Below are 22,717 nucleotides of genomic sequence, written 5' to 3'. Positions count from 1 at the left end.
TGACAAGGGGGCGGGCCCTGTCCACCTGTCAAACTTGACTTGTGTGCATATGTATATGTAGCCAGGTCCGGATCCCCCATACATCCTGTATTGTATGCAAAACACGTTGTCTTTGGGTGTATGTGGCGATAATGAAAACTGGTGAACTCACATTGTAGGCATCAATTATGAGTTGAATCACGTTACTGGAGTTTGAAGAGAGTGTTCCCACTGCAGATTTTGGAATCAAATTCTTGAGCTCCTTTACATGAGAAGAGTGAGAAAAACATTCAGTTAAAATCATAAGCAGCAGATAGATTAATTCTATACACAAAATGCCATTTATAGAAAACCATAAAAAAGGTAAAGGACCCCTGACAGTTAAGTCCAGTCGTGAACGACTCTGGGGTTGCGGCGCTCATTTCGCTTTACTGGCCGAGGGAGCCGACATTTGTCCGCAGACAGTTTTTCCAGGTTATGTGGCCAGCATGACTAAGCCGCTTCTGGCGAAACCAGAGCAGCGCATGGAAACGCTGTTTACCTGCCCACCAGATCGGTACCTATTTATTTTAAAAGACAGCTGAAGGTGGCCCTATTTAGGGAAGTTTTTAATGTCTGATGCTGTATTGTTTTTAATATTTGGTTGGAAGCCGCCCAGAGTGGCTGAGGAAACCAGCCAGATGGGCGGGGTATAAATAATAAATTATTATTATTATCATCTACTTGCACTCTGACGTGCTTTCGAACTGCTAGGTTGGCAGGAGCTGGGACCGAGCAACGGGAGCTTACCCCGTTGTGGGGATTCGAACCGCCAACCTTCCGATCGGCAAGCCCTAGGCTCAGTGCCACCCGTGTCCCATATAGAAAACCATAGTTATACAGAATTCAATTTCTCAAGTTTCTAACACATGCATAGAACAGGGGTGGGGCAACTGCAACCCATAACTCTCTCTACATTCCCACCTAGGGTGGGTGGGGGTAAATACCATTATTGCCTAGAGAGCACCATTGGTCGTGTGGGTGGAGGCATTTTCAGGCTGGGGAATCTCAGCTGGTGAGGGAAGGGACTCTATAGAAGCTTTTGTCACTTGCTCTTACCTTGTAAACTGGTTGAAATTCTTGTGTAACAGCAAATATTATCTGAATATTATTGTCACTTAGCTTCTGAACAAGGTGTGCAATGGAGGGATAATCCTGAAGAATGAAGTTTACATTTTATATATACTTGAATGTCACACACAATAACAGTCTTATATACAATTTTCTATACAAACATAAGCAAGAGCAAACAAAAGAGTCAAAAACATTTTTTTTAAAAAGCAATCCATCAACTCTCATTAACGGAAGCCTCTAATTCTCAGATACTTCATTCTTATCAAAGCATTACTTAGGCTTTTTCTTCTATTTTGCCAGTTAAATAAATGTTCTCCAGTTCTTGGGTTTCTCTCTGGATTCAGAAAAGGAGTTTTAGCAAAGTAGGATAGCAAACCAAACTTGGCATTCTTCCTCCATGAAGAAAAATGTGAGGGCCACTATAACAAAATTAAAAATCTCTACATGTTTTTACATACAAGCTCTGCTAGCACTGGTCCATGAAAGCTTACAGACCATGCTATTTTAAAATTATAAGCTAAACTTTTAATGGGTGTTCTTCTCAAAGCATTCTTCTACATTGGGGGGGGGGAGTATACTGGGATTGTCTCCTATTTCTACACGTGTGTATATTTGCGTGCGTGTGTGTGAGAGAGAGGGGGGGGCACACATACACAATAACATACATGTAAACACAAAAATAAACATTCTCTTAAGCATACTTACATAATAATGGCTCATTGTGTACATATTGTTATCTAAATGACATCGCCCGTCATTTGGCAAGACAATTCCTCCAAGTTTCCCATCTCCAGCAAAATGAAATCCAGCATCCGTGGAAAATACCAACAACCGAGTGACATTTCTCCATCCAAGTTTTGACTTGAAAAGAAATTATATATATATATGTAAGCATAGATCATTGTGAAAGAATATGGTAGCAAAGAAAACTGAAAAATGAGTGATCAGTATCCCCATGGAGTTTTAGCAAATGGAAAGATATAAATAAGCTACCTTCCCGTCACTACTGTACAGTTTTGATAGTAGCTTCAGGAACATGTGCATGACATAAAAACATAGTGTGGGAAGAAGCCACCTGAACACACCCGGAATTGACAGCTGGGATGTGTTGGCACTAGGTACAGTTACTCCAGCTTATGGTCAAGAGGCATGCAGAAATTACCATGCAACCTTTGCAACTGGAAGTTGACTCAGAAAGCTTCAAAGCAAGAGAGGGGGAGGATTCCATTTGTACACTGAAGTCGCCTTCCCAATTCCCTCTGAAAATTGCTGGCACCAGTCATCATGGTACTTGGGCATCCAGATCAGAGTTCTGGTTCAGGGTTTTACTCTATATCTTTACCAGCAAAGTGTGTCTGGGGAGAGGTGGGGTGGGGGACATGAGCAGGGTTCTCTCAAAATACACTGCTAGCTAACAACTACTAGAACTGAAAATCAGCAGCTAGACTTTATAGGAGCAAGACTAGAAGCAGTAGAAGAGAGGGTCTGCAAATCATAGACTGGTGACTGAAACCTTTTGTTGCTGTTGAACAGAGAGAGAGAGAGAGAGTACACAGTGACTACGCCTTTTGTTTCCTGTGCAAGAACTGCAACAAACAAACCCTTATGAGTACACATATGGTTGAATGCCTTTTAAGGATCCCCACTGGCTTTTAGCTACTTATCACTGTACCTTGTGTCCAGGAAGTTAAATTATCACTTTTGATCCATTAAATCTGAATAACAGCCAAGGGTCTACAAGTCAATTGCATTTATAATAATATCCAAAAGAAATGAAAATACACTTACACCACAAACAGCAACCTGCATTATTGCATCAAATCCACCTTCAGGAGAATCCAGATTGCCAGAAATCTGTTGGTCACCTACAAGCTTGTTGAACAGATTTCCATCGCTGGTAAAGTTGAGTACATTCCTGTAGCTAAAAGGGCTTGTACAGTTAAGGTCAACGGTGCATGGGTTCTTGAGTTTGGCTGGTGTAGTACTAATATAAGGCATTACAGTTTTTTCAACAAAAGAGCCAAATCCTGAGAGAGAGGGGGGGGGGGGAGGGACATACAATGGAACTCTATTAGTTCTGAGAGCAACAGAAAGCCCTATAGAGAAGCCACCAAGTTGCAGGGCAGGTTGCACTCCAGCAAAAGACATTCTTTTTCATCAGGAAACAATGGGAAGCTTGGTCTACCAGGTAATGAAGTGTCCAGGAGGAAGTGGTTCTGAAGGGTCAGAACTCACCCTTAGCAAGGGTTATACTGAATGTCTTCTACACAGCAGACATGTTTGAAAGCCCGGAGAGGCTATCTGTTGTCATGTGGGTTTCTTTTGTGCATGTGTTCATCCCAAAGAAGCAGGATATATTGCCTGGAAGGAGTGCTATGAACTGGGACTATGTAGACACTTTACTTTCTCAAGAGGCTGTATATGAAACCCAGTAGGAATTCCAATGTTTACATAGAACCCAATCAACTTTGGGTTGTATTCAACCAAGTCCTACTTAAAAGGAGATCCACTCAAACTACTCATTAGCTTTGAATACTATGTGTTAAGTTTGTACATGACTTATCTTCAGAACAAAAGCATTGACAATAAACTTGATTAACTTAAGTCTACTTATCCCAATTAGTCTACTGTGAGTATGCCTTAAATTTGATGCAACCTATTATAATCCTTGCTTCCACTAGCTTGCATATAGGCTCTCAGGTTTGCTCTATCCATATCTGTTTTTATCCAGCAGCAATCTAATACAGAATCTATGTTATAAAAGTATGCATTTTCTTCTCCTAGTACAAACTTACTAAATCATGTTTATATTTCTGAGCACATGCATATTACACATGTATATTTCTCTTTACATTTTGACATGATAAACAGAACTTTTCTAAAGAAAAGTAGCCCTAATTTATAATGATCTTAAACAAAATTATTACCAATTCGAAAATCTGAAGTTATATTCTTCATTTTACTCATGAGAGAAGTTCCAAGGCTTTTCACATTCTCCAAGTCATCTTTCATAGAGTAGGAGAGATCCATAAGGTAATAAAGATCAATGGGATAATCTTCAGCTCTCTTAAATTTTAATGAAAATGTCTGTGGTTCCCCTAATCCCAGAAAAAGAAATAACAGTTTTAAAGCAAAAATTCCATAATGTCACTAGACAGTAAGTACGCTAAACATGTAAGTGCACTGACACTTCCACCCTATGCTTAGTGCCTCTGTCTTGCTAGAATATATCCTTGAGCTGTGAAGCCGCCTCTTCCTTGCCTGGATGGAGGGCAGAGATCTGTGTGTGAGGTGTCAGCTTATTTTAAAACCTCTTTGGCATTGGTGGAAAATAGTCCACTGTATGAAGTCACACCTGTTGCTCCACCCACATTTGCCTTTGGCCCTGCACACCACTGGCACGTGGCCCCCAGAAGATGGCCCTTTATTCCAACGTAAGGGGAGGGTTCGGGGCCTTGCCACGCAAATATAGCTCTGAGAGGGACATTGGGATCTCCTAACAAGGATACTTTGGGAGAAGCCATGACTGCTTCAAGTGGTATGATCGTGAATTCAACATACAGTGCAGATGGGGCCCAAATCTACGTAGGAGGATACTTCCAATAGGATAATCCAGTTGCTGTTTCCAATGGTAAACACATTTTTGTGTACATTTCCAGTTCCTGCTCGCTAGGCACTCCAAAATATGTATCGCGGTTATCAATGCCTGGGGCACATTCTGTGTTTCCTCTGAGCAGTTCCAAAGCACTTTCAGGGTGAAGAAAAGCATTTTTGACCCCAAATGAACCTTAAACCATTTATGCATGTACCAAAATTGTTCAGAAGGCCCCAATATTCTGGAAATTATCCCACACCATGTTTCATGAAGACTGGTCATTTAAGAGCTTCAGATCTGTTTCCTGAATAGGGTAAGTTGAATGTTCATGTGCAAAAGTGTCTGTCCAAAGGAATTTGAGTTGCCGTTCTGACCAATGCTGCTCAAGGCAATATACTTAAGGTGGGGAAACTACTAGAAAATCAAGGTACAATGGCTTGATCAAGGTACAACGTTCCCACCTCAGTTGAAGCTAGATTGATCTATCTATCTATCTTAATGTTTTGACAGTTCTAGTCAATTTCTTGAATAATGGTGAGAACATAAGGAAAAAGACATCACTGTTAATCTGACATCCTTACCTATTCGCAGCTTTAATTGCACTTGCTGTGGTTGAATCTGAGTAATGTCTTCCGGTTTAAGATTCTCAGCAGCCCCTTTGACACGATTGGTTACTTCCTTGTTTTTCGGCATAGCTTGTGAACCTCTGGGATTTTCTATTTCATCTGGAGGGCAGCCCTTAGTTTTTAAAACTTCCAAATCATCACATTGTGCTGAAGTAGATTCTCCTTCTTGTAAGAAGGTCTAGCAAACATAAACAAAATCAGGTTCTAAATTGTTCACAGTAGGTTCATCTCCAACTATACTACCACCGTGGTTCATTCCGCATACGATTCAAAACACCATTGACATTTTAAAAACCAAATCTGATTTTCACTTTGTATTGCTATATTAGTAGCAGGAGGGAATCACCTTCAGTAAAGGTATGTTTTCAGAAATGCAAAGATACACACAGCAGGATACAGCAAAGTCTAATTGTTAATCTTGTACTAAACTGTAATATTGTTCCAAATGTTATCTTAGCTGTCTTACTATTTTTAATAGCTCCTTGGAAGATGATTGAAAGCAGCATAAAAATGGAATGGAATTCAGCAATGTTCTAGTGATGAGCAGTTCAGAGTAAACTAGCTTCACAGTAGTTTTACGATACGATACGATATCTTTATTGTCATTGTCCCTTGCGGAACAATGAAATTGAAAACTACATAAAACTACATAAAACTACTACAAAACTACATAAAACTACTACAAAACTACATAAAACATTCAAAAACCCCTAAAAACTCTAAAACCTCATTTTAAAACACACTGTACTACAGAAACCCCTTATGCTGCGTTTAGAACCAGAATTGCATTAGCGTAGAAACTGTTTTTCAGGTGGCTAGTCCTGGCCTTTATAACCCTATACCTTCTTCCAGAAGGCAGAAGCTGAAAGAGATCATTTCCGGGGTGCGTACTATCATGTGCTATCTCTGCCGCTTTCTTATGGCACCTGGCAGCATAGATTTGATCTAAGGGTGGGAAGAGTGCACCCAATAATTCCCCCTGCAGTCTTTACAACCCTGGATTTTCAAGAAAGATGCTGTAAGCAGGCTTGGTAGGTTTGGGCTTGGTAGGTTTCAAAGCTATCACCTGTCCCTGCAAGGAAGTCCTGGGGGAAGGGTCGAGATGCAAGGGCCTAGCAGAGCTAGCAAAAACAGGAGACAGCTGCAGGATGGGCAGGGCAGACTGTAAGGGCACAGACTCAGAAAAGGAGTCATGACACCGGTGTGGGTGTGGGTCACGGTTGCAACCACAAGCTACAAGGAGAGGAGGAGAATGAAAGAGATGTGAGGCAGACTCAGAGAGGAAGAAGTCCTGGCATTTGAAAGAAAGGGCTCTTGCTTCCAGCAGAGGGGTTGTGATGGAGCAGTAAAGCCAAAACCAGCTGGGCTCTTGCCAGGAGCCAAGTGCCAGAGAGGCAGAGGAGACATGGCAGGAACTGAACTCGAGAGACAACACAGCCAGAAAAACAGCTCTGTTGTGGGACAAAAATAAGTGTTTAGTCCAGGCACAAAAAGGAAGAGCCAACAGCAAATCTGATGGCGGGCCTGCACATTGTCATTGTTAGTGTGCCTGCAACCGTGAGGAAGAGACCAAAACCAGGAAGGTTTTATACATAATTTTGGTGAGATCACTTCTGAAGGGAGGGAGGGAGTAATGCATTCGTTTGATGTAGAGCTACCCCATCATAGCTCTCAGTCCTGGAGGACCTGCCCCCTGCCTTGCAAGGCCTGAGAGCTACAAAAGCTGAGGCTGCTGAACAGAATCTTGGGTTGGGGTGGTTTTGGGCAGGGGGGGCAAGGAGTTGTTGCTGTGGATTTATTGTATCTTTATTTTAGATATTGTTGTGATATCTGTGGAAACTGTTCTGTTTGGTTGTGTTCTTTTAAAATTGATTTATTCATTGTTTTTGACTCCTTTTGTTATAATGTTGTAATGTATTTTTTCATGCTGTAAGCTGCCTTGAGCATGGTTAGAAGTATGAAAGGACAAAATTATGTATGTATGTATGGATGGATGGATGTGTACCTTCAAGTGTGGAGGATGCCAAAGTAAGATTCTTTCCTCTTGGAAATAAGTACACAATACACATCTGTAGCATCTTGATAAGAATATACACTAGTGGCCAAAATTGTCTTTCCATTGATATATAATTTTATGGTATTACTCCAAAAAAAAAGTGGTGTTATTAGCCATCATTGCCAAAAGAAGATGACACCTGACTGGCTCTCTAAAAATTCCTTTTTCTGGTTATTTGGCTATAACTTTTGATAGAATACAGATAATTGAACAATCTTTTTTGCATTACATTCTCCATTAAATTATCTTTCCATTGAGCTGACAGCATTTCGCTGGGGTCTGAAGAAGAGGTGTTTCACATCAGCTACTACTTGACCTTTTTAAACGAGAGATGCCAAGGGATGGGCCTGGGATCCTCTCCATGCAAAGCATAGGACTCTGCCACTCAGCTATGGCTCGTTCCCCCTATTTTAAATATATAGGAGACCCAGAGGAAGATGCCAGACAGGTTCCTGAGGAAGTATACTCAAAGCAGCCCATCCGAGACCCAGAATGGAACAGTGAGTCATTGCTGTCTGCTGGTTTACATGACCACACGACCAAACAGCCAATACCTGACACTTTGCATGTAAAATCCAATGAAGAAGCATTATTATATGCTACAGCACAAAAGCAATTTGTGTTTTATCACTTTCACACACATGGATGGGGCTGGAAGTAATTTCTGTAAAAGGATGACCAGGAGGACAGGAACTGCTCTTTGCTGTATCTGTTAGACAGCCCAGTTCATACATTGTATTTATCCCCTGAAGTTTAGTGGGAAAACACCAGTGAACAAAACAGCTAACCAAGTACAAATTGTGCAAACTAGCAATGGCCCTAGAAAGGAACTATTAGAATTAACAAGCAGTGGAAAAACAAAAAGGGACCAAGTTAAGTTTTGCCTTTTCTGGCTTCAACTTACAACATACCATACTACTGTAATTTATTTGACTTCTTCACTGTAAGGTTCCAAGGCAGGTTGCTGAAATTTACTATTTAACAGTTTTAAACAAATTATGCTCACAGCAGTAGAGTTGGTCCTGAAAATATACACCTCGGGTGTCAAAGGCCAGGGCAAAGTGGCAAAGCAGAATACAGGTATTTTATTTTGGGCGGTAGAAACCCAGGAAGCTATTCAATGGTTCAGTGGAACCTAGCTGTCAGAAGCAGAGCTCTAGCCTAGCCCTCTCTTCAACATTTTGCTTTTATCATTAAAAAAAATCATACCCCACTCTTTGTCTGTAGACTTTAGGATAGGTGATGGCAATCAAAAACAAAACTATCAATCACAATTAAAAAAAACAAGTTATGTACATTATTTCTTCTCTGTATCTCATGAATCAAAAGGCCTGTAAAAGATAGGCATTTTCAGTTATCTCTGTGTATGGATTTTTGTTATTTTTGCTGCTTTCGTTTCAGAGAAGTATTCAAGCATGCAAGTCCCGATCTGCAGTCTGAAATAGTACATTCCATACAGAGGTTTAACCACCTCTGTGAAACTGGGCCTAAGGATTGTATCAAAACTTAGGACTCAGGACATTCCAGGAGTCAAACTAGATTTAAAACGCACAGAAAATTCTGTTTCCCTGTCCACCTGCTTTGTCTGCAGCTAAAGTTACTGCCCTTCTAATATCACCAGGAGAATATAATTAAATCCAGACAGAGAGACTCCGGAGTGGAATGATTTTAAATAACTATGAGGGAGAACTTGGGAGGGGGAAGAGTCCTTGCCACTGGCAAAGGGAAGAGGACAAAGCCTAAGGAGACTGCATTCTTAAAATAAAAAAAGATTTTAGTAACAGAGTGAAGAATTTACCCATTCGCCTGGTTCCAACTGCAGATAGCAACTGCTTCTAGCTAATTAGGGCAACGTGGATCATTTCAGAGAATTCGCCTCTCTACCCCCTTCACCTGGCATTCAAGAGACCTCGGACTATTTCATGCATACAAGTCAACTACTTATGTCCACATGACAAACACCCCTGTCCCTGTGTAGGGAAGGGGGCATGGAAAAACAGCAGTGTGAACTAAGCTATATATGGATACAGCCAGCAGTGCCAATCTGATCATTACAGTTGGAAAGCAGAACAGTCACAGCATGCTATTTGACAGATAACTTGTAAATAAGTCAAAATATTTCAACTGATGCATAAGGGACACACTTATTTCTATTCCCAATGGAGTATTAAAAGAGAAATGGCAAGGAATCTTTCCTTGCAAATCTGCCTGTTTCTTTCCTGCTGGTCACGGGTGAGGTGGAATCCCTTCCCTGCAAATTGAATTTGTGGACAAAGCACCTCAAATTGCACCAGGGTCTTTTTATCCTGCTGTGTGAAACAAACAGATCCATTCCATCTCCAAATCCACTGGCACATGCAGAGGAGTTCGGAAATAAGGCAAAGGTGTTTCACCCAGATACAAACAGGGAAACTCAAATGCACTAAGAGAAGGTCTTGCTCTTGCTACTTCCTATTGTGTATTCCAGCCCAGGTTAACAGATGATTCTTTCAAGCAGGGGAAACACAGGGTCATTTGTTGACCTACTGGTGGGCTGGAGCAAAGATAAATTTTGAGGACCGCCCAGCCCAGCCCAGGTGAGTAAATGGCCCTGCCACTCTCCTGGAGAAAGCAGTCTTTCACCTTGCACCTTACAGGAACTTCAAAGCAGCACAGGAGTCCTGCTACCCATTTAATTGTCACAACAACCCTGAGAGGTAATTAGGTTGAGAGTGTGTAACATAACTAAGGTTGCCCACAGAGCTTTATGGTCTGGGTAGTGATTAGAACCTGAGTGTCTGCATTCTTATTCCAGCACTAACTATACTGGCTCTCAAAAACCTCTCCATGTGCACAAAAGCATCTTCCAAAGGCACCAAAGGCTCATTAAAACAAGGAAGGTTATTTCTGACAAAAAAGTCTTTGCTGGTCTTGATGCTGCTGCCAGCACTATTTCCTACCAGTTCCAGAATAACAGTGACGACAACAACAACAACAACAACAACAACAACAATAAAAACTTAACCCCAAAGCTAGGAATTGTTATTCACAAAGCCAATCTTAAACATACATGACAGCCTCCACATCTCCACCACCAAAATTTTAACTGCAGCAGACTTATTGTTCACATCTGCTCTGCACTGTGTAGAGTCTAACACTGACCAAAGAAACCCGTAGCTTTCATTTGCAGCTTATTTATCAATGCAAAGGAGTGTATCATAAAAAGTTATTGAATGTATAAGAATAGCTACAGATAAAATGAAATGGGAAACAAAATATTGCAAAGGAAATATATTTTTAAAAAATACGTACTGCATTTTTGCACCATCCACAATTTGGTCCAGCTTGTATACAATCAGCACATGATTTAGCATTAGCTTTTATACAATTGCTCCCACCTATAAAAAAATGCAAAGGTTTTTTTTAAACAAATGATAACACATACCTAACTTAATGTACTGTATAAGTAAATGTCTTACTAGCCATAAACTGAGGTTCAAACTAATCATTATATCTATAATTAACATATGATTGCACAAGTGCTCAGAGCCTAGAGGGAAAGTTGGAGCACCAATGCACATTTCTTCTGTGCCAATCATAATTCATTAATTAGGACTGCTTCAATCCTAAGTAGGACTGCTTCAAATGCCATGGAACAATCCTCCACATAATAAAAACCATGAAAACCACAACAGTCATGCATGACAAATTGCACATGCATTCATTGCACTGCACACACATGATGAAAAGGTGACGCTAATCTAGATTTTCCAATGTATGTACAAACAGTAAAATAGATGCAGGTGAATTCCAAACATAAAGGATGAAACGGCGGAACGTAAAGACGTTCTGCAAGAGAAATTGCACCTGCATCTATTTCACTGCATGTTCGGAAAGGCTGTTTGGTTTTTCTTACTTGGAAGAATAAGAGGTGCATAACATTTCAAATGACCTGACGTGGGACAAGAGTACAATTTCAAGCTGTAGATGCAGTTCAGCATCCTTCAGATGTGGCTACACTAGAGAAACGAGTGTGGTTCTGAAGATACAGCTCAGTCTCTTCTCCAGGGCAAACACTTCCTCCTCCTACCTCCTGTTCATATGTCCTCTTTGCCAACAGTTTCAGAGACATGAGCAAAGAGGTTAAACCAATACGGATTAATGTTGTATGAAAGTGAAACAGGCAGCATTTGTCCTTGAATCAATTCAAAACAAGCATAGCAAGCTTACACTGGATAGCTCTGGAATTAATAGGTCACCTGCACTGTAGAATAGAAAAACAGTCTATGCTTTCTAAACCTGTAAGGTAAAGGTAAAGGTACCCCTGCCCATATGGGTCAGTCTTGACAGACTCTAGGGTTGTGCGCTCATCTCACTCTAGAGGCTGGGAGCCAGCGCTGTCCGCAGACACTTCCGGGTCACGTGGCCAGCGTGACGAAGCTGCTCTGGCGAACCGGCACCAGAGCAGCACACAGAAACGCCGTTTACCTTCCCGCCAGTAAGCGGTCCCTATTTATCTACTTGCACCCGGGGGTGCTTTCGAACTGCTAGGTGGGCAGGAGCTGGGACCGAACTACGGGAGCTCACCCGGCCGCGGTGATTCAAACCGCCGACCATGCGATCGGCAAGTCCTAGGCGCTGAGGTTTTACCCACAGCGCCACCTGCGTCCCTTTTCTAAACCTGTACGTATTTCCATTTACCTTGTTGAGCAGATCCACAGACCACAAAGCAGCTCAATAATCCAATCCAGATGAGAAACTTGAAATTTGCCTGTAAAATAAAATATAAATAATTGAACTAGTTAACTATTTCTATTCCTTTGATACAAGCACTTATGTCAAGTGTATATACATAGCACTGTCAACTGCATTGTAAAAAGAAGGTTATACATATACAGTCACTGTTTAAAATGTTGCAGTAAAAGCAGAATGAATACTGTATTCTGTCCTTCTGGAAGCAAAGCTCTACAGATCAGAAATAGGCATGAAAAACACAGCATAGAAAAACATAGACAAACACACAGATCTCATGTAACAGTACTTTTTCTTTAACTGCATTTACATGTTTGCATATGAATTACTACTTTGAGCTTTATTCATGTTTGTAGTACAGTGGAAGCTCAGGTTGCAAACGTGATCCGTCCGGGAGGCACGTTTGCAACCCACAGTGTTCGCAATCCACAACGCTGCGTGTGCGCGGGTCACGATTCGGCGCTTCTGCGCATAGCACAATTTAGTGCTTCTGCGCTGAAACCTGGAAGTAACCTATTCCGGTACTTCCAGGTTTGGACCGGTGCACAACCCGAAAACGCACAACCTGAAGCGTCTGTAACCCGAGGTATGACTGTATTGTATAGTTTAATTGTGGAAAGGTATTCAATATACTTAGAAAAAAACTAGAAAAGAATCCGCGACATCCCCACATCACTGCAGTGATTCCAACTATAAATTTAAATACAGTGTACAGTTGTAGAAACTAACTAATACCTCTTTTATCACAAGTACATGAAGCACAGGGAAAATGTGGGTGTGCCTTTTTTTTAAAAAAAGAATTTGTTATGGGTCAATATTGGGGGCTCTTGCATGAGAAAACGAATCTCAATTTCTCCCAACTAGGCTTGCTTTTATTAACATCTTAATTCCATGCATTTCTGATTTCTGATCAGGGAACCACGACAAAAGATCAGGGGGATGCTGGAGACATAGTGTATCTTGATTTCAATAAGGCTTTTGACATAGTCCACCACCATAGTCTTGTGGTAAAAACAGCTGGTAAAATGTGGACTGAAGAAGGTAACTGTTAGGTGGATTTGTAGATGATTGACTGACTGAACCCAAAGAGTTCCTCATCCTCCTGGAACTAATGGTTCCTCGTCATCCTGGGGGGGAAAGGGACAAGTGGGGTGCCGCAGGGTTCCCTCCTGGGCCTGTTGTTGTTCATCATTAGATGATGGAATTATGGGGATGCTCAACAAATTTGCAGATGACACCAAACTGCCACAGAAGACAGGGTCTGGAAACCAAGTCTTATGAGGAATGGTTGGGGAAGTTGGACATGTTTAGCCTGGAAAAGAAGAGACTGAGAAGAGATATGATAGCCATAATCAAATATTGAAAGGGCTGTCACATGGAAAATAGAGAAAGCTTGTTTTCTCCTGCTCGGGGTGGGGGTGGGGGTAGGACTCAAATCAACAGCTTTGAGTTACTAGAAAGGAGATCCCAACTAAATATTAGGAATAACTTTCTGACAGTAAAAGTTGTTTGACAGTGGAACTGTCTCCCTTGGAAGGTGAAGGGCTCTCCTTCCTTGGAGATTTTAAGCAGAGGTTGGATGGCCATCTGTCATGGATGCTTTAGTTGAGATTCCTGCATTGCAAGAGGTTGGACTAGATGACCCTCAGTGTACCTTCCAACTCTACAATTCTATGATCTGATGGGAACATATATAGTTTTAGCAGACTGCAAAGCACTTTGGACTGAGGTGGCCTGTTTTCCAAAGCACCATAATGCATTTCAAAACAAGCATTGTAGTTGAGTCAGATCCCTAATAAGGATCAGCTTTTACTTTTTCAAATGACGGGAAACTATTTATTTCCTACAAATAAAGACATCTAATTAGCAAATGCAGTTTTAATTATGTAGCAGATGCTGACTAGCATTTTGTCATCACCTTAGTTCATTTTGTTAGTCTGAAAACCCTTACCTTACAATTATCCAAAAATCTCACTCCCACTCCCCCCGCAACCAGAAATCACAGTAGAGGCAATGACTGTTTTATGCTCGTCCAATATGCGTGTGACCGCACATGTGCGCATCACTGCAACCAGGAAGTGGCCAGGAAAGGGGGCAGGGTGTAACAGGGTGAGCAGGCTTATGCATGCTCCGCTGACATGTGCAGGAGTCAAGAACGTAACCCCTGTGTAGAACCATTGTTACCTGTACAACAATTCACCAGACATTTCTTAATGCAGTTTCTGGTGGAAGCAAAGTTATTGCCTCATTCTTTGATCAAACTCAGCACCATAGATGCTTCCCACCCACAACTTCTTCAAGAAGAGATTATTCAGCCGGGTGTAACTTAAAAGCCCATATTCAGCTACACAAAATCAATTTTGTTTAGAATATAAATAGTTATTACACAGCTTACCACAGCCTGTATGTATTACACAGCAGTATTTCCACATCATACCTTAGCCTTCATAAAGGCATGACTTGCTTTAAAAAATCCCAACTATCATTAAGAGGCAGCACCCTATGATGACTACAATCTTACTGAGAGAAAAAAAGATAAGCAGAAAACTAAGCTTCTTTGTTCATCCATATTAAACCTGGAAACACTTATCTCATTATTCATGTAATAGGAGGATCAGTCAAGAGACAGAAAAGAATCATACAATTTAAGCCCTATAATGACAGGCTATTCTTGGGAGTTTTCTCCAATCACCAGCACCAACCAGGACAGCTGTTACAGGGTTTGACTTTTTTGCCATGTGGCATTGCTCTCCTAAAAGCAGCATGTTCACTACATATTCAAGGTGAGGTAAAAAGGAAATTTCTGCCTAGTACATGCATAACCCAATGTCTGTCTATCTTCAGTAAAAGGAAGTTCACCATTTCCTTTAGAACTCAGACTTTTAGATGCTCCCACCCAAGAAAGCCAACAGATGCTCAGTGATAGAGCTTTAAACATCTTTGATGTTCCGAGTATTCTCAGTCAACCATAAAGTATTTAACAGATCGTATGTACATTTCTTATAGATAGTAAGTAGGTATTGAGCACCTAATCATGCAGCAAAAGTGAGGCTTCCCACCCTCTCATTTTTAGACTCCTACCCATAACAAAAAGAAGAAACAATTCAGACAATTTGTGACCCCCCCCCCAGTTCCCCAACTCAAAAGCAAGGATGCGGGGGGCCTGTGGCCCTTCAGCTGCTGTTGGACACCGACTCCCATCAGCCACAGCCAGGATGGCCAATGATCTGGGGTTATGGGAGGTATTGTGCAACAACACCTGGAAGGCCAGAAGGTCCCCATCCTGCTTTAATGGCTTCAAAATGTGTAAAAAAATGAGATCTGAGATTTAGAAATGGGGAGGCTGTGTGTAAATCACAATTATCACAGTTATTTTACAGGCCTCTTTTCAGCTCTAAAAAGGGCCCTAAAGCAGCTCACATAAAAATGTTAGAATGATAATAAAATATTCTATATGATAAGAATACATAAGATTGGTAAGAATCTCGGCTTCTATTGAACAAGTCGACAGATATATACAATAGAGTTTCTAGTCCTCAAGGAATGTGTGAAGATGAAGCAGCAGGAGTCAGAGAAATTCCAGAATAGTGTTTTTGGTGCTCAGTGGGCGCTCAGTGCCCTTTATTGTTTCTCGGCCCCCAATAACTGGCAGAAGCATACTCTAAAAGAAGTCATGCAAAGCCCTCCAACATAATGTATACAGCTGTGTGTGTGTTCCCCAGCCGAATTAATCTATCTTTATTTCCAGTGTGTATTGTTTACTTAACTCTATGTTGTAAACTCATGAAATGAAAAGAAAAACTTTTCTCGTATTACATGAGAATCCCATACAGAATAATACCATGGGAAACGGCAATTAGATTTTAAAAAGATTTAAAATTGGTAGTATTATCTCCATTAACACCACACCCAAAGGAAGGGAGTATTTCCTGCGGTGTGTGTAAGTCAACTAATGAAATAGATTAGAAACACTCCTGACCATTCTACTGTAGCCATCAAGTGAATATCAAGGTGCTATTGTGCTATATATGCTCTCACAGACTCTCATATAGAGTGGTACCTCGGGTTAAGAACTTAATTCGTTCCGGAGGTCTGTTCTTAACCTGAAACTGTTCTTAATCTGAAGCACCACTTTAGCTAATGGGGCCTCCAGCTGCCACCGTGCCGCCGTAGCACGATTTCTGTTCTCATCCTGAAGCAAAGTTCTTAACCTGAGGTACTATTTCTGGGTTAGCAGAGTCTGTAATCTGAAGCGTATGTAACCCGAGGTACCACTGTATATACATATACATGCATGCATACATATTCCAGCACATTATCAAACTGAGGAAGGGCCACATGCTCTGCATGCAATATCTGGCTTCTACAGGTAAGGCTGCAAATGACTCCTGTTAGGAACCCTGAAGAGCTGCTGCCAGCCAGTGTAGACAATATTGTGCTAGGTGGGCTGATGGTCTGGTTTGGCATCAGATTCCTATATTCCCAAAGTCATACCATGAAATAGAACCCTAGGTGGGGATATACAGGTAAGAGTTGGCTCGGTTCTCAATGGATCCCAGTGCACATGTTTTGCAGAGAAATGTCCAGGTTCAATCAATGGCACCATCCGTTAATAAAAAAAGGAGAAGGTAGCAGATTTCAGACCTCCCTGCTCAAGATACTGGAAAGCTGCTACAAATCAGAGTAGGCAATACCAGTTTAACTGGATAATCTGACGCAAAAAGGTAGCTTCCTAAGATATCTGCAGTGTGGTGTAGTGGTTAAGAGCGGTAGTCTTGTAATCTGGGGAACCGGGTTCGCGTCTCCGCTCCTCCACATGCAGCTGCTGGGTGACCTTGGGCCAGTCACACTTCTTTGAAGTCTCTCAGCCCCACTCACCTCACAGAGTGTTTGTTGTGGGGGAGGAAGGAAAAGGAGAATGTTAGCCGCTTTGAGACTCCTTAAAGGGAGTGAAAGGCGGGATATCAAATCCAAACTCTTCTTCTTCTTCTTCTTCTTCTTCTTCTTCTTCTTCTTCTTCTTCTTCAGTATATAGCACTCTCTCCTCACACACATAACCACCTACCATACTGACTGGTATTTCATTAATGGGATATTAATGGGAAATTTCAGGGGATTTTTTTACTGCCTGTGAAGAAAGAGGCAACCATGAAGGATGAGCCTTCATGTATAGCATCTCTAATAATGGTCCAATTCACATATATAAACCATGATTAACAAATGAAGAGGGAATTCATTCCTCCCCTGGTCCTGTTGTACTACCTAGGGCTAAGCCATGGTTTGGCTTTGCACTGCGTCAGAACCCGAAACCTTGGTATGTCTCCCCCAAACTACAACCAGTAAATCAAGAAACTTAAGTTTGTTTTTGCTAAGCCATTGTTTGGATTATTATGTTCATAAGTACTAGAAATTCACATTTTGAGCCATCCTGCTATCATACATACATAAAAACCACACAAGTTGCAGCAGCAATTATGGTTCCTAGAACCATTGGCAAAGTGACTACCACAATGTTGAGACTACAGCTAAAATAGGAGACACAGGGAAAACCCATCTATCTGTAAAACACTCCTGCAAATTCCATTCCCCTGTCCCCCAAAAATCACTACCCTGAGAAAGGCTGAGTTGAATGGGTTGGCTGAAATTTAGTTTTTTAAAAATCCCATTGTTGGTATTGAGCCATTTTTAAAAATCCAGAATAAGCTCTTAATCACATGTTTTGGGTGTTTTGGAAGTTCTGCATTTCAATAAACAAAAATACTTGCTTTGAAATAATTAGTGTTAAAGCTTGGTACAGATTTACATTCTTCTCTGTAAAAGAGAAAGACAAATACAAAATGCAAATAAGAAATCAGGATCTGAAATCTTATTTTGTTACTGCTTTCACAAGAGTTTAAACAAACCAAAGCAGACATTATGAGAAAATGTGGTTTGTTTAAAAAGCAAGCGTTTCTTATCTCTGCGCCTGTTGGTAGTCTGAGAACTCACATACATAGAAGGAGAACATAGAAGGAGAAGTGAGTTAAAGTCCTTTTCAGATTTTAAAGATCTCATTATTGCTGACTGCTTCTATTTAGTACTTTTGATACGTAATCATTTACTGCCTAGAAAAGGCTGCTTAATCATTTCCTTGGGATACATTTTTTGGTGACACAATAATTAGTCATGCTTTGTCATCAGTTGGGTAGATGCTTACAGCCTATACCTCACTGCCTTTAAAAATGTTACAGGTAAGACGCTATCTCTGATTGTACTCGCCAAATTATACTAAAGAACAGCCAATCTATTCATTCTTCTTCCTAGTTATTTTGGCTACAATCCAAACTACATGCACAGAAAGGTTCCGCAGCAAGCTGTAAAAGCCATAAAGACTTTTTGGTTTACGTTATTCTGCAACTGATGAGAGGAAAATCTTGGGAGGGGAGGGCTGCAGCATATCTTTGCTGGGTTGCAACCAACATTATCAGAACTAGTGTGATACTAAATTTTTACTTTCATAAACTTCATTTCATGCAATTCCACCGGCTTCCATGTCATTTATCAACGTGACTAAATTGCCATTTGCATGTCAGTACAATACAACACGTAGCATCAGAGTGTGACCTGCAGTCCCAATTTTAAATCTCACTTCAACAAGGCAGCCTCAGCTCTTCTTACATGGCTACTGTAAGGATTACATATGAAGTTCTTCAAACACTCTAGAGCACTATATAAATAGCAATTAGCACACACTTTTAAACTATCATAATTCCAAACAATTACTAACAGATGAGTACTTAATAGAGCAGCGTAATGCCCAAATACATACAATATTACTTATACCAAGAAATGTTTTGGTATTTTTATAGTTACCAGTAACATTCTTAATCTGAGTTTTGTCAACAATGTTAGGAGCTGTGTAAATTCATCTTTAAAACTGGGTAATGCCACATCCCAATACAGTCGTACCTTGGTTCTCGAAAGGAATCCATTCTGGAAGTCCGTTTGACTTCCGAAAACATTCGAAAACCAAGGCGTGGCTTCCAATTGGCTGCAGGAGCTTCCTGCACTCAATCGGAAGCTGTGTCGGACGTTCGGCTTCCAAAATATGTTCGCAAACCGGTAGACTCACTTCTGGGTTTGCGGCATTCGGGAGCCAAAACATTGGAGTTTCAAGGCATTTGAGAACCAAGGTACGACTGTAGAGTCCTTGAAAAATTCCCATTATTATTATTAAACCTGAAATGTCTTCCATTTATACATGTTTGGAAGCCTTCTTGGCCGGTGTTGGAAGAGATGTACCATACTATACGTACCCACTGCCATCTTTCAACTTGGGCAGTGAGAAACTCTTCAAAGCGTAGGTGACAAGGACAAATAAACCTCAAACCGTAATACAATCTATAGTGCACAGAACTGGGTTAAACACAACATAGTTAATAAGATTAAACAGTGTGTGAGTTTTTCAATAGTTAACTAAAAATAAATAAATCACATGTTAAATTCAAGGGGATAAGAGTCAATGTGCCTTTTCCCTTAGAACAATCCACACATGTTCTGAATACACAATAACTGCCCTTGCTCATTTCACCTCATTGCCAGCATCACATCTAAAATAATAAAATGATCTCATAGGGCTTTGACTTTTATATTCTACGCATGGAATTGGTTCTTGTCTATAAAACCAAATGCCATAACAAATAAATATTTAAGGCACACACAAAAATCTATGCCCTGCGCTACTTACATAATATACTGCTTGATTTCAGGAGCACAAATAGGGTAGCAGTACCCAGAAAAATAAAAATAAGGAAGTATTATTTATTTCCAATATTCACATACCAGTTTTCACTACTAATGGTGACAATAGTTTATAAAACAATGAATACAACAATTTTTTTGTCAGAAGCACAGGGGGCAGATGCACCACTAAACCATGGTTATGAGAACAAACAGACAAGCCATAGGCTTGTGCACAGCACTTCAAAGATTCCAATTCTGCTTAAGAAGGAAAACATAGTTTGCTGTTCTATCCAAGCCTGGCATGCTGGTTTGTGCAAATTGTACCTTGCTTGCAAAAGGGGATCATACCCTAGGTTACAATCCTGGGTTGCTGGCAAACTATAGTCTGTTGAAACCATCAATTGCTGCTCTTTTAACTGCCTAGTTTTTTGCTATTGTGATTGCTATTTAAAAAAATAAAATAAAAAATAGCTGACTTTGAACTCAAGAGGCCAAAGGTGTGCTATAAGTATTCAGAATAAATAAATGGTTATCCAAAAGTAAGTCCAGGCTCTGTAACGTTCCTCCAAAGTAAACATGTCTAGGATTTAAATAACAATTCATTGAACAATAGAAAACAACTGCAAACTTAACTCCCACCTGGGAGTAGCAGGGGTGAACAGAGCTACTGTATCCAAAGCCTTGCAGCTAAAGCTAAGGGGTGGTGGTGGTAGCAATGAACTTTGCTGCAGTTGCTCTAGTAGTTTATGAACCAAGAGGTCCTTGAATGGCCTATTCTGCCTCTGGCTAACGTACAGGGAGTGGCGGATTTCCATTGCCCATTGTTTTGGCAGGTGTAGTGGAGATCTCTGCAGTGCTACATCCTCTATAACATTCTCCAGCAAGGTGGATCAGGGCTTAGGACTGCACTTCAAGTGACAGTGTCAATTTCCAGAAGCAGTTGAAAAGAAGAACCCTCCAGCCTAGGCCTACTTTGCAGGTGTGTGAGAAGTTAACCTCTTTCTGAGATAATTTAAGGTGTCAGAATTAACAGAAACCAGATAGGGATTTATTAGCAGTGAAAACATAACATAAAACGGGACTCAGGCATGGTTGACAGAAAGAGGAGAAAGTCCCTATAAGGGCACGTTAACATGCACACATGGACATAACTGATGCAAACTGCAATTCACTGTATTGGACTGAAAATCACGCATGCAAGTAAAAACAGTCCCAAAACTGTTACCACAAAATATATTATGAGAGTGAAATCCAGTATCACTTCTCCAGGAAACAGCAACACACATAGCCACCATGAGGCTTGAGCTGCGTGCCAAAAAAGCCACACTTAAGTCATTAAACCTTGAGGTAAGCATGCACATATCTAGGCTACAATATTTGCAACTTTTACTTGAAAGCAAACTCTGTAAAAAGTAATGGGAGTGGCTTCAGGATGCTAGACTACAGTCCTAAGGCTATGCAAACATGGAGTCCCTTTCGAAGCATGCTCAATCAGAAAAAGTTCAGCTGCGCTTAATGGAGCAGACTCTCAGGTATACATAGGAATATGGCCCAGTTCCAATGCAGTTCACAAAATGTACTTGCAAATTTGGTAGACACTGTTTACTTTTAAGCTTTGTAAAGTCTATCAGGAAATGGCATGACAGGCATTTCCTGTCTCTTATGTCGGCATTCTCCTTCAGCTGGGGCATGATTAACACCATCAACTTACAGACACTATTGGGGGAGGTGGGAGAGAGAAAGCAAGGGGCATAAATCTCCTGAGCCTTTCCAGATGTTGGCACTCCAACTCCCATCAGCCCCAACCAGAATAGCCAGTGGCGAGGGATGATGGGAGTTGCAGCCCAACAACATCTGGAGAGCCACAACTTCACCATCCCTGCTCTAAAACCACCGACGTCCAACCAAAACAGCCCATCCAACACCACCACCACACCCACCCACAGGGAACGAGGCTCGTGGCACCCTTTAAGGCTAACACAACAATTGTGGCAAAGGTTTAGTGAACTAAAGCCCACGTCATCCGACGTGGCCAACAAATCCGTTAACCTTGTATGGTGCCACAAGATTCTTTTGTTGTGCTGCTGGCTGCAACATCTCTGCCTGCCTGGAACTTGCAATTAAAAAGTCATTTAGGGAGGGGAGGACATATATAATAAATGATAATAATAATATCCTCCGACGCAAGTGCAGTTCCCCCCCGCAGCACCTTCGGTTATTCTCTCCCCCTCGTTCCCGCCCGGCGAACACGCCCTTATAAAGGCACGCTTTGGCTTTTCGGGCTTCTGAAAAAGGGCACACGGCGCTCCTTCCTCCCTGCCTCACAGAAAAGACGGGGGGGGAGGGCAGCGCTCTCCCTCCTCCTCCCTATAAGCCCCCACCCTTACCCCCCCCCGGCGCCTTTCTCTTTCTCACTCGGCCACACTTCCATATCCCACAAAATAGGGAGAGGCTGGAAACAAAAACCAAAAAATTAGAGGGATACAGATACACTCGCAACGCCCAGGCTTAGTTTTGTCGTCCCCCCCCCCCCTTGCCTGCCCCTCCTCTCCGCGGCTACCTGTGCCATGGCCGCGGCTGAGCTCTAGCGCCTCCCCGACCCTTGTCCGGGGGCTTCACGAAGTTGGTGGCGGGGCTGAGCCTGCTTCCTCCGCCTCGACGCTCCTCTCCCTCGTCTCCTCAGCTCCGGGGCCTGGCCCGGCCTCCTCAGGGCGACGCCTCGGGGGTGCTGAGGGTGGCGGCGGCGGCTGCAATCCCCTCTCGCCTACCAGAGCCGCGCCTTCTTCCCTTCCTTCCTTCCTTCCAACCATACGGCAGGGCCGGGAGAAAGGGACGGCCAGGCCTTGCAACCGCCGCCGCCGCTCCTTGTGCGCCTCCGGAAGCGCATTCCTCCCC

At 41.8% G+C, this 22,717-nt stretch overlaps 1 protein-coding gene across 2 annotated transcripts in view; it reads right to left on the bottom strand.

The window, feature by feature from the left end:
• The window catches only part of ITGB1 (integrin subunit beta 1), a 34,810-nt gene extending 12,093 nt beyond the window's left edge, over nt 1-22,717 (bottom strand). The window contains exons 1-9 of one of the 2 annotated variants that reach the window (XM_080974055.1): nt 22,383-22,717; nt 12,050-12,119; nt 10,661-10,746; nt 5,269-5,491; nt 4,020-4,190; nt 2,881-3,119; nt 1,798-1,953; nt 1,078-1,173; nt 152-241 (exon numbers count right to left, since the gene is read on the bottom strand). In XM_080974055.1, coding sequence (XP_080830181.1) covers nt 152-241; nt 1,078-1,173; nt 1,798-1,953; nt 2,881-3,119; nt 4,020-4,190; nt 5,269-5,491; nt 10,661-10,746; nt 12,050-12,119; nt 22,383-22,391 — 1,140 coding nt within the window. In that variant the 5' untranslated portion in view covers nt 22,392-22,717. The remainder of the gene's footprint in view (nt 1-151; nt 242-1,077; nt 1,174-1,797; nt 1,954-2,880; nt 3,120-4,019; nt 4,191-5,268; nt 5,492-10,660; nt 10,747-12,049; nt 12,120-22,382) is intronic. The other variant, XM_080974056.1, reaches the window with a different exon arrangement.

The sequence above is a fragment of the Podarcis pityusensis genome (assembly GCF_964106645.2).
Source record: "Podarcis pityusensis genome assembly, chromosome: 12".
Lineage (NCBI taxonomy): Eukaryota > Metazoa > Chordata > Lepidosauria > Squamata > Lacertidae > Podarcis > Podarcis pityusensis.
The sequence above is the reverse complement of the archived record's forward strand: the minus strand, read 5'-3'. Positions and strand labels throughout refer to the sequence as shown.